Below are 12828 nucleotides of genomic sequence, written 5' to 3' on the forward strand. Positions count from 1 at the left end.
ATGGTCTTTTTTTCTTTTCCTCAGAAATGGCTGAAAGTCATTTTGTTTGATGTGCACAGATGTCAACGATTCATAAAAGGTGTGTGTGTGTGTGTGTGTGTGTGTATTTCTTGAACAAGGATTTCCACCATTAAATTGAGTGCGTTAGTTTTAGTCTTCTGTGAAAGCAAGTTATAAAATTTCAAACTGTAAAGCAGGGGAAGGCATGAACATTTTATGCGTGTGCACACATGTCACGAACACACTACCAAAAAGAAGTACACGATGGAGGAAGGAAGAGAAGGCCTCCATTGTCAGAATTCCTCAGAGCCACTGATGGGTAGTGAGGGCCTTTTGCTGACCAACCCCCATCATGAACAGCAAAGAATACCCGAAGTATCTCCAGAAATTCCAAGACAGTACACATTATAATGTTCCGGACATAGCAAAACGCATTTTTGAGAAGTAATGCTAATTTAGTAACCAGGCTAATCTGTTTGATAGGGAAAGAAAGCTTCCTCTTCTCGTCCTTGAAGTTGACCCAGGACTACCCTGAGAGAGGTTCATTCATTGACCTGAATGCCAAGAGGAGAGGTCTGCAGCTCTGCATGTTGTTGAAGTGAAATGATACTAGATTCTTAACCACCTACGGCTGCGTTTCCTTTTCAAGTGTACTACTCGCTGTCAGGCAGAGGTTTTTTAAGTGCAACTCATAACTGAGCCAGGCGAAGTAAAGAGCAGAAGATCAAGTAAGCAATAGAACGGTCTGCTGACAGATGTGTACTTGCATATTTTGCAGACATACAAAGCATGAAAGAACCTGATTTCTGTACTACAAGAGCCTGTTATTTATGGGTATTTATCCCTAAGGAATGGATTTTTCTGACATCCTTCAAGATAAAAAAAGAGAGAGAGAGACTTGGATAAAAAACTACTGATAGAGAATTTCTATGAGATAAAACATCAAATCACTGTGTGGGTTTTTATTTAGTTATTTTATTATCTAGCATTAATTTGCTGTATATGATACAAGACTAGCTTCCTTGTGTTCTTTTTATGAAATTATGGAGAAAATAGAATGGAGTGAATGTTCTACTATACTTGAAGAACATGTAAAAAAATAACTTAAAAAGGTCACAACGAAATTACAACAAATGCCCTACTGCTATGAGTAAGAACAGAATACAAAAGAAAAGAAACATACTGTCCTGGATGCTTCGGAGTCTCTAAGAGTTAATGAAGGGCACCTGTAGGGAGGGGGCTACTGAAGGCTACCTTTGCTTTATGGATGAGATAAGGCTTGCAGCTTGCAATAAAAATATTTCAATTTCCTGCTTTGAGAATGTTCACAGTGGCAGTACTCTACCATGAACTCTTCAGGCAAGGAATCTCAAAATTAGTTTGAGAAGCCAAATGTCTTACTGGAATGTGAAAACTGATTTCCTGCATATCTTTACATTTTTACCATCCCACCTTGCACATTCAGAACCTGGCCTGTAAACTTTGAGCTAGGGAAATACACGGAATAATTAGAGAGATTTATCTGGTTAATAAATTGAAAATAAACAATGAAATTGAATTTGATTTTCAGAGCAATGTAACAATATCCTATACCCTCACAAAGAAAACAATTCACTGATACCATCACCCTAGGCCTATGTAATGCAAGATAAACACACACTGTAGGCTCAACATCTCTCTGAACAATGGCTACCACTGAGGTGTCCCAATACTAGGTAACATTACTGCAGATCTGCTACGTAGCAGACTCTGTATTAAGTGCTTTATAAAATCTGTGGGATTAGTTATGGTGATCTCCATTTTATGGACCAGATTAAGTCAACTGCTCAAGGTCATGGAGGAAAAAAAAAATGGAGAAGGATATAAACCAAGATCTTTGTGGCTCTAAGGACCATGTTTTTATCATCTATGGCCCAATTTGCCATTATAAAATATAAAAATTACATATATATTATATATATATGTGATTTATATAAATTATATTCTTATATAGCTACATAATTATATAAATATATCTAGTTATATATAATATATAAATTTATATATAGATATATAACGTTATATATACATATAAGTATAGATAAATTATATATATAATTATATAAAATTGTTCAATGGCAAATTCAATAGGTGAGCCAAGTTTCCTTGTATTTGGTGACAGGAAAAGGACTATTCCTAAGATATCGATGCTTATCTTAAAAATAATAAATTCAGAGAAAGGTCAAATTTCATTTTGAAGAATTTCATTTTAAGGATATATTAAAACCGCTAAGTCCATAAGTAATATGTATAATTATTATAGGATATATAAATATATAAAAACATTTATAGACTATTCAGAATCTTCTATTTGCTAGATACTACTCAGAACATACGGCAACAGAAATCTACAAGTTTAGTTATGACGCCCAACAACCAAATACCAAAATCCCCCAAATACCACCCCCCCCAAATCTCTGTATTCGTAAGAAAACAAATAGTAACAAAAATTACAATAAAAATAAATTAAAATTCTCAGGTTGCTCCATATATTCTTGTAAAGCAATTTCCCACTGAATGAACAAAAGTATCAGTATCATCAGATTTATGGCTCTTCAAAGACTTGGCTGTTTGCTGTAGAGAAAATGACAACTAATACTAATAGAGATTTGAGAGGCAGGCAGGCAAGTTCAAAGGCAAACAGTCCTCAGAATTCAGTACCACTGATTATGAAGATAAGTGTTAATCTCAGGCGTCCCTCTTTCCTGTGACCACTGGAATGAGACTGCATCTCTTAAGTTAGGTCAGATATAGTTAATAACTAAAAGATGAAGAAATTCCATAAAGATTTATATGGTTAAACAGATGTGCTAAACTAAAACTAAGTTACTATTCCAGGAAAGATCTAGAATATCTGAAACTGACATGTATATCAAAAAGTCACTAATAAGTTACTTGGCACTGGAGAAGCCAAGGGGAGCTTTCAGTGTTTATCTTTTTTTATTATTCTGTTTTTGGACTTCATTGACCCTGAAATGGAATTTGAGGCCAGTGAGAAAGAAGGCTCTGAAAGCTTCAGAAGCAAACAGTGAGATAGGATTTAAGTTTAAAAGATGCCATTTCGGGGGCAATAAATACAACTCAACTGCTTTCTTAACAGTGTTTTTCCTAATGAAAAATCCTGTTTTCTAGAAGAACTGCCTTCAGGTGAAACCACACTATTCCACTCTACCTGGCTTCCTGTTCAACTTGCTTTTAGGTTCTCATCATGGCCAACAACTATAATTGCATATTATATTCCAGAGCCAAAGTATTTTTTTTTTTTTAAAGATTTTATTTATTTGACAGAGACACACAGTGAGAGCAGGAACACAAGCAGGGGGAGTGGGAGAGGGAGACGCGGGCTTCCCGCTGAGCAGGGAGCCCGATGCGGGGCTCGATCCCAGGACCCCAGGATCATGACCTGAGCCAAAGGCAGACGCTTAACTGACTGAGCCACCCAGGCGCCCCAGAGCCAAAGTATTTTAACTCTTTTTCCCCTCCCTTGTTATTATTCCAAAATAAATCCAAGCATCATGGTCACTCATCTTAAAAAAAAGAAAGTAATTGTGTTGTGTCTTTCTAGATACATTAAGCAGTTGCTTTAAAATACATATTTTATTAAAATAAGTAAATAAAATATAGGTTTTATTATATTCAAGTATAGTGAGGTCAACAGATCAGGAGACAGATGCCATTGAAAAGATTATTACTCACACACAGTTCCCAAGAGGAGACGCCATGCAATGCCACTGAGGGAAGGAAGGCGGAGAAGCACCAGTGTGGGTCAGGAGGCAGAGGAAGTGAGGGGAAAATGTAGCCAGGAGTCTGTGGTTTCCTTGGGAAGGAGTGGGCGAGTCAGGGTAAGCAGGTGAAGCAGGCTTAGATTTGGCTGGTTTGAACAATTTTGGTATAGGGGTATAGGGTCTGTCCCTAGATGTCTGGTGCCTAGCCTTAAAGCGGGCAGGTGGACAGTGGGTCAGAGTGTAAGAGCAAGATGAAGAAGGTATCCGGGGGAAATGGGCTTTGGAGAGGTTGGTTTGATTATGAAAGGTGTGCCCGAAGGCTAGCCATTTGCTACCTCTAGGAATTGGCGAACCCTGGGAGGGGCAGTCTCCCTAGAGTTAGTAAGGCCTCAAATGTCAAAACACCAGAAAATACAGAAAATTAAAGCCCATAATTAATGCACTCTTCTAAAGACTTCCTGTGATCTTAGAAAATATATGGCAGACTCATTCATTTATCCTATTTAATGTCTATTATGAAAGCTTTTAAGTATTTGTGCTAAATATTGCCAGAATTAGTAATACCTTCTGATATTTACTATAGAATATTAACACCAAAAAAGGGAACGGTTGACTTTGACCTGAGAGATTTCCTCATTCACTCATTTATGTTTCCTTAAATCTGACTTTTCCTATTTTTTTTTTTTTTCACTCTGAATTGTAGGCTTCAAGTTAGGCAGTAATTGACAAGGAAGTGCTGATATATATTTGTTGAATGAATGATGAATGAATGAATGAATGAATAATCTGAGAAAGGGCTAAAATTAATATTTATCTGTAATAAATACAATATCCAAAAACTGGTATGACATGTAAGAAACTGTAATTGATATTATTAGATATAAATTAGTCAGGTTTTAAAAAAATTTTTCAATTTGTTTCATAAAGAATCTGCTAAAAAACAAGCAAACAAGCCAGGGTTTGCCAGACAATGTAGTGAGAAGAGCACTGCACCAAGAGCAAGAAAGCTTCTAGTTCCAAATGCCATCTCTTGTGTTTCTTATATTGCTTTGTTCTAGAGTGGGAAGCCACAGTCTTGAACCACTGTTGCATTATTGATCATTTATGAAACAAGATGGCAAAAGATCATTATGGTTCACATTGCTTTTAAGTTCCTATGGCCCTATGAATTAGCTTTGCAAGAAGTGTGAGGTTCAAAGTTATAATACTTTGGCATCTAATAAAAAAAATTCATCTTTACTACAGATCATTTTAAGGGATTTTAATTTACAACAGCATGGTTACAGGGCTAAGTATACACAAAGTAATAAAACCAGAGAGAATGCTGCAGACATAATTTAATCTGTGCTTATGAAATCCTGCTATACTTAGTGTGACTGCATCTCTCCTAGGTGGCATGCTCAAGGAGGATTCTAAAAATCCGTAACTGGTACCCTTAGAGCAAACATTTAAAACTAAGACTTTATGTCTTTAAAGATCTGGCTAAAATTACAGACTCCTCCTGCCCCTAGGCATTCATCAGCCACAGAACCCCCAGGGAGACTCCAAGGCAGAGGCCAAGTCCAGATTTCCCCTTTATTGTAAACTGAAGGATAGAAAAGTCACTTTACCTGGGACATTCGCTCGCGGTGCTTGGCCTCCAGCCTCTCTTTCGCTTTCTGGAAATGGGCATGTTCGTTCTCATCTCCAGGTGTCTCAAGATACTTGTCGACGGCGTCAGGGGTGCTGGCTGCCGTGGTAGGAACTAGAAAGTAGAAAGAAGGTTTGAGAAGAGAAACAGAGGTCCAATCATTTCAAAGAAAGCTATAGTTTCCGTTTACTACAGAACAAAGAATTTAGTAGGAAAGCACATACAAGAAGTTAATGCTGTTGAAGAGAACACCGGGAGACATTTCCCAGCACAGTACAAATGTTTCATCCCTTTCAGTATAGGGTGAAGGAAAATCTATAAAACAGCCCATTCTGCGATTATAGTGGTACATTTAAAATTCTTTGCAAAACAGGCATGCACAGAGCAAAACCAGGCGGTGTTTAATATTAACAGACATTTTGTCCCAGATCCCTATGCTTGCTAAATTAACTTTTGTAATACACTTCAAAGTAAAATACGTTATCAATATTGCACCTTATGATTCCTACAGACACTGAAGAAATCTCAAAATCAGTGTACTGCAGAATAACCACACCACAGAGTAAAGGTAAATTCTACACCACATATTTCCGATAGCTTGATTTCAAAGCTATCTTTTGTGACAAAGTGTTTGAAACACTATCCCAAACCCCGTAAACGTCAATAAATGCATTTCTGAATCTCTCTCTGGATTCAAAAGGACCCTTCTGCCTTCACAAAATTTGACAACAGTCAGCCGATTCATTATACTAGCTGTCAAAAAGGAAGTGATTTCTATTTTGAATTCAACTAAAACTGCTAAGCAATGCGACTGACTTGCAGCATATACTGCTAAATTATGTGGAAACATAAATATCCATAAAATTGAAGAGCGTACTATAAAACAAAAATATTTTAACTCATGAGCCGAGTGAATTGTAATGCCCTATACAAGCAGTTTTCCAAAAGATTAGTAATGATTAGTGGGAATTCAAAGCATTTATGAGCTTACGAGAAAAAAAAAAGAAAGGAAAAAAAGATTTTGATTTAAAGAATAGAATATGTTCAACCAAAACAGTGAAATTAGGTGTTTTCACTATGCTTTCAGGTCAAATCAACTTAAGTATTTTATTCAAAAGATTACTCAAATATCACCAAAGTTCTGAGTATTTTTCTTCACTGATTTTTATCTAATTATTGACTACCATCTTTGAGATATGATATCCCAAAGAGGACTTAAATGAGAAGTATTTGTGGCTAAATCATTTTGAAACAAAATTCTTTTTTAATTTAATTTTATTTATTTGCCAGAGAGAGAGAGCAAGCACAAGCAGAGGGAGGGGCAAAGGGAGAGGGAGAAGTAGACTCCCCGCTGAGCAAGGAGCCTGATGCGGGACTCGATCCCAGGGCCCTGGGATGCTTAACTGACTGAGCCACCCAGGCGCCCCTTGAAAAGAAATTCTAAGATATATGTCTCTTATACATGCTTTGAGAAAAAAACCCTGGAATCTTCACAGTCCAAAGGCTTCAAGATTTCAACCAAAACCAGACGCTTTTTTGTTACATAATTAAGGTCTTTAATTTTAAAGCGAAATATCTGCTCAGAATTCTTCCCTTCTTCTTTCATCACTGTGTAATAATTTTTTTAAAAATAAGAGTAGTGTAGGTATCCACACAGAGGGTGCTTTCAAGCGGAAGGAAGGAGGTGGGGTGTATGCCTGGGGTTATTTTTCAAAATATTTGTGTGTTCAGCCCTCTGCCTCCACCAGGGGATTGTGAGTCCACAGGTGTGGGACTGGCACAGGGCATTACAGATTAAAAAGCATCTGCCCCCATCTTCCGTGTGGTAGATAAAGTAGATGAGGGAGCAGTGAAAGGGGAAAAGGAGAATAAGCTTTGCAATGAGGCACACCTTGTTTTTAGTCTTTCTTAGACTATCTGTGACCCAGGGCAGGTCACATGAGTTTGTGCCCGTTTCCTCATCTCTCAGCCAGCATCCTCGGTGCACGGGGAAAACGAGATGCCACCCCATGCATTAAGGTGGTATATACGTCCTTAGTGCTCTTCTCTCTCCCTTCGCTTATCACACGTCATTCAAATCTTAGAGCTTATGCAAACCATAGAAAAAATGAGCTACTCTTATTTCGCATCCAGTGAAAATGAATTACACAAAGGACCATGAGGTACCACCTACAGGAAAAAGAATATATATTTTTCTAAAAGATCGTTGGTATAACCCCTATAAAAGGCCCACAAATGATTGAAAAGGAGTTCTGAATTTTTAAGACTGAGCAGTAATTTTCAACTTAAAACCTTTTTTTTTAAAAAAGAAAATCACAGGCAAGTGTTTTTCTGCATAAATTTAAGCAAATCAATATGCAAGTATATTTAACTTCATCAATGTTCCCCACTTGAAATGGAAGTGATGTTTAGCATTTTAAATTTGTTTCCTGTGGCTTTAATTGTTTTTTTCATCTTTGTGGGTACAGCTTAAACACGAACACGTTAAAGTTCTTTTGGCACAGTACAATCCGGCAGGATGACAGAATTAGGCAGACCATATTTTCCACTTTGAATAAATGAAAATGTGTGAATGTTTGGGGTTCTTTTCACTGATCAAGATAGCTGGCTGGCTGTTAAGTGTTATAACCATAACACAGCACCCTCTTTTAAAACTGGAATTACAGAAGTTACTATATAAGTAGGAAAGTTCTCCACCCAACTTTTACGGCTGGCAAATTGTATGGTTTTCTCCAATTCTTACGATTTGCAAACACTGTCTATTGTTTTATGGAAAGGAGATAAACACTGAAATCTGAGTCAGTAGAATCTCATTAACTTATGTTGAAATGTAGCTTTGTAGTATTAGGAATAAAAGAATATTAGAGAAATGAGCATGCAAGGTATATTTAATAGGATTAAGAATATTTCAAGTATTAAGCCTTCTTTTTAGGCACGTGGAAATAAATACAAATACTGTATTATTGATTTATTCCATTTAATCCAATATTTCTCTTCGAGTAAATCCTTGTAAGCGGCCCTTGTTATTGCCTCTCGCTGAAGACTTTAAAGGAAGCTGTCTTTCTTTTAATCTTTAATTCAAGCATTTTAGCCATTCACACTAACACTCCATCTCAATTAGCCTGAGTGAAATTCTCCTGTATTCCTACCAACCAGCAAACCAGATCACTGTCCAGTCAAGGACAGAAGAATGATGGTACATCTTGATATCTGAAAATGAATTTAATATTTCATTATCACTACCCTGCAGCTGGTAGGGGGAAGGGGAGAACATTTTAAGGAGGAGTTTGCACATAGAGCTCGGCTTCTGCTTCTCTAATATCCCCACATCCCAAAGACATGATCATACCAGGAACAGCTGTTGGTTTGTGATAAAAGTCCAGGGTAGGCCAGACGCATGATAACGAGGACAGGGGGCAGGGGCAGGGACAGGAAACCTGTGCCCTTTGTCCCTGCCCTTTCAAGGTGCTTCCTTTGGGAAAAGAGTGGCTCAAGGAATGGACAGGTAATGTTCCAAGGTGCACAAGAATGGGAAGCTGTTTATCGCAGGTCATTTAAAGCACAGGTCATTTTCACAATGGAGAAAGTAGAAACAAACTGGCCTTACGAGGGCTTACTTTGTGGTTTTTTTAAGCTACCATACAGCAGTTAGTTCACCCTGTCCAGAGACCTCTGAGGTTCCTTAGAAACTGTGATCTCAGCTCACATTTCCAAGTTGGCCAAATAGTAACAGCCTGCACTGATTAGCCTCTATTGCATGAGGCACTTTCCACGTGTCCTCACTTAATGTGTGGGGGGAAGGAAAAATTACTCCATTACATTTATTGTGCATTTAACCTAATTCCTCAGATCTCTGACCCACAAATACGTCTGAATTTAGGATTAGGTAAACTATGAAAAGGCTTATAAAGTTAATATTTAGAGCAGAAAAGAGGTAATCCATCGATATGTCTGGGGCACCGGAAAGTATTTGCTTTTGTTAATGAACAACATGAATTGGCAAAAAACATGCTTCGCTATGATATCTGTCGAACTATTTTCTATCCAACAGCTGTTCCTGCCCTGAATGCTATCTTGCAAATGACCTCAACCCAACGTTTCAGCAGAAGTAGGGTTATGAGACAGGGGTCATGCGAGAGATCCCACAGAGCGCGAAGCTGGATCATCTTTTAGCCTTTGGCCCCTGCTCAGACGGGCTCATCTGTGCCTTCTGCAAGCAAGCTCGCTGGATATATTCCCCTTTTGCAGAAAACTAGACTAAACATTCAGGGTTAAACACCTTTAGCTCTGCGTTTTAACCTCTAGCTGCCACACCATTAGCAGCTGCCATCATCTATGCATGGGCTTTTAACTTTTCAAATGACCTTCATACTGATTTTCTTAGTCTCATTAACAGCCTGGTAAAATATGGTAGGATATACCTTAATATAAAGAATGGGTATCTAAATGTAATACCAAGCAAAAACAAATGCTACAGAAAAGCAGTTCCAGCTCACAGCACATTACTGCCTCAAGGTAAACACTCTGGTTCCAAAAATTCAGTGCATTCTAGATGACTAATACTTTCCATAAAAGCTTCATCCTTGCTTTTTTTTTTGGCAACCCTGGACGGTCAGAGCTATCTGAAAAGCTGAGACAGCAGCTCGGATGTAGACCATGCCACCTTGAGTGTGTTTGTTCATTCCTTTATTCCTCTGTTTAACAAATATTACCACCCATACTGAATGTGAGACACACGGGAAAAACCAACGAGCAAAACAAAGACCGCTGTTCTTATGGAATTATATTCTAGTGAGAGAAACAATTACCTCAAAAAAAAAAAAAAACCCAGATAAAAATAAGTCACATTGTTAGAATGTGATTTGTATTATGGAGAAAAAGAAAACTAGAACAGGGCTGGGAAGAGTCAGGAGTGTGGGGAAAGGGAGCCGGGGGTGAAAGGCCAGGCTGGGTCTAACTGAGAAGGTGTGCGTAGATAAAGAGCTGAAGCCCCACTTCCCTGTCACCTGCTGGAGGAATGCTGCAGGGAGACGCAGAAACTAGCACAAAGGCCCTAAGAGGTGAGTGTGCCTGGAAAATTCCAGGACAAGCAAGGTCAGTGTGGCCAGAGCTGAAGGAGCAAGGGAGAGAGAAGCGCGAGAGGCAGAAAGGAAAGGGGGGGACGGATCACGTAAGGGCTGTGAGGAGCCAATGCGAGTTGTTTTGAGGAGGGGAAAGATGTAACGGAATGCTTTCGGAGGGTCACTGTCTGCTGAGGGACAAAGCAGAAGAGGGTGAGGGGTTCTCATGGAAGGCTCCTCCCCCCTCCCCCCAGACATAAGATGAATCACAGATTGGCTTCTTTTTCTCATTGCAAAGGTAATCAGATACTAAGAGAGAAATTCTTTTCACAGGTGTGTGAGAGTTCATTTCAGTTTTAGTAATTTTGCACCAATGTATGTCACAACATTTCCACTTCACATTGCAATCTCTCTTAGTACCTATCAGAGCTCTCTTTTTCTTTTTTGGTGGATGGAGGGGGTGTGTGTACACATTTTCTTTCAGTTTATTTTATTTATTTATTTATTTATTTATTTCATTTTTTTGGGGGGGGAGAGAGAGCGAGCCAGCCCCCCGTGTGGGGGGTGGGGGGCAGGGGCAGAGGAAGACATAGAATCCTAATCAGGTTCCACACCCAGCACAGAGCCCCCCAGTGTGGGGCTCGCTCTCACAACCCTGAGATCATGACCTGAGCTGAAATCAAGAGTTGGATGCTTAACTGACTGAGCCACCCAGGCGCCCCACTGCTTTCAGTTTATTAATGAACCCTGGTGCTGCCCCCAATGTTCCCGTAACAAAATACATCCACCATCAATGGGGACATGATGCCAATGAAACATGTCGCTTCCAGCATGTCCCCTGAGAAAACTTCATTAATTTTTAGGAAAGTTACTTCAAAACAAAGTGAAAACTGGTATTATCTTCAGAATGCAGTGGAAATCACTCCCCTTGCCTCTTTGGAGGACCTCTGTATCACAGACATGATCAAATTCAGCCAATAAATCAAAACTTATGCCACATTTTTAGTTCATTTCAGTTTCGACTGTATCATCACTACATAGTATTCCATTTCATGCCAGGCAGAGACAATATGGAGTCGAAACACTAGAGACATCATGAAAAATTGCCCCTATCATTTTGATACTTGCTTGTTTCCTCAATCTTGAGGAGATACGTTTTTATAGTCAAGGAGGGCTCAGGATGCAAAAGGAGCTATAACCCCACCTTCAAACAGAAACACTCTGACTATCCACACCAGGCGATGAGGCAGAATGCTTCCCCAAACAGAGGCCCGTGAATGGCATTGGGTCGATATACTGTTAGATTCTAACAAGAAAATATGGTTAGTCTCCTTTCGTCAGGAGAAAGGCAATTTATCTCTACAGCACTGACAAGAGAAGACAAAAGTAAATTAAGACCTATACCAGTCATTGCTTTACCATCAACACTGCTATTTAACACAGAGCCGGCAACAGGGCGGCTTGAAATGGCTATGGTTTATATTTGAGGTGGCAATGAGGACCATTCGCAGATAGGTGAAATATAAACCTATAAAGAAAGATTTTAGGTGAAAATTCAATCTGGAAACAAGGTAGAGCTTGCAGATGGCCACCCTGACGTTAACGAGAAGAAAAAAGTCTTTCCATTTCTCTAATTCCAAAGTAACTAAAATCCCTACCAGGCACTGAACTCAAATATTTATCGCATCCACCAAGTCCAGGCTTCTCGAGAAGAGCCACTTGTAATGTGAAAACAGAGTGTGACCCTTAAATATGGGTCCAGACTCTCTAAAAACAGAAAAGAAAAAAGAACAAAGGCCCTTCTCCCCCCACCGCACCCTTGCTTCAGGCTTTATAGTCAGGGGATCATAGTTGACAGACTGTCAATGCGTCGTGTGGACATACGGTAATAAAAATGTAATCTACGCTGTGTTTACTCTAGTCAAGCCACATTTCTTTTTTATGTCTTACGGACATGTCCTAGATGTGGGAATTTTGTCAAATACGTGAAAGGAGCGTGAAAGAATGAATGCTGGCGTCATTTTTATTAATCTCTCTCTGCGATTTAGCGCCATGCACCCAAATTTAAGAGCAACTTCAAGTCTGAATCTAAAAACCACATGGGAGGCAACAGCAGTTGTAACTGACCTCCAGAACCATCTCACCCTTCTGTTACTGTTTTCTGTCCAGGGGCTGGGAGCTATTCTCAGCTTCATAAATGGTGGGTCATAAACAGATGACCCGTCAGAGTTGCTCAACACTCAACAGAGGAGTTCAAAAAGTCAGAACCTGCAATATTATCTACTTTCAAAGAAATTGTAGCAGGAAAAGCCAGATAGAGCTGTTAACCTCTGTGGAAGTCTTAAGGATAAAACCAATTTCATTTTGCTCTGGC

General features: G+C 39.0%; 1 protein-coding gene across 6 annotated transcripts in view; it reads right to left on the reverse strand.

The window, feature by feature from the left end:
* Positions 1-12828, reverse strand: part of APP (amyloid beta precursor protein) — a 258284-nt gene that overhangs the window by 80174 nt on the left and 165282 nt on the right. For all 6 annotated transcript variants that reach the window (XM_032393352.1, XM_032393354.1, XM_032393351.1 and 3 more), the window contains one exon: positions 5375-5508. In XM_032393352.1, the coding sequence (XP_032249243.1) occupies positions 5375-5508 (134 nt within the window). The remainder of the gene's footprint in view (positions 1-5374; positions 5509-12828) is intronic.

Source organism: Phoca vitulina, unplaced genomic scaffold (assembly GCF_004348235.1).
Source record: "Phoca vitulina isolate PV1807 unplaced genomic scaffold, GSC_HSeal_1.0 scaffold72, whole genome shotgun sequence".
Lineage (NCBI taxonomy): Eukaryota > Metazoa > Chordata > Mammalia > Carnivora > Phocidae > Phoca > Phoca vitulina.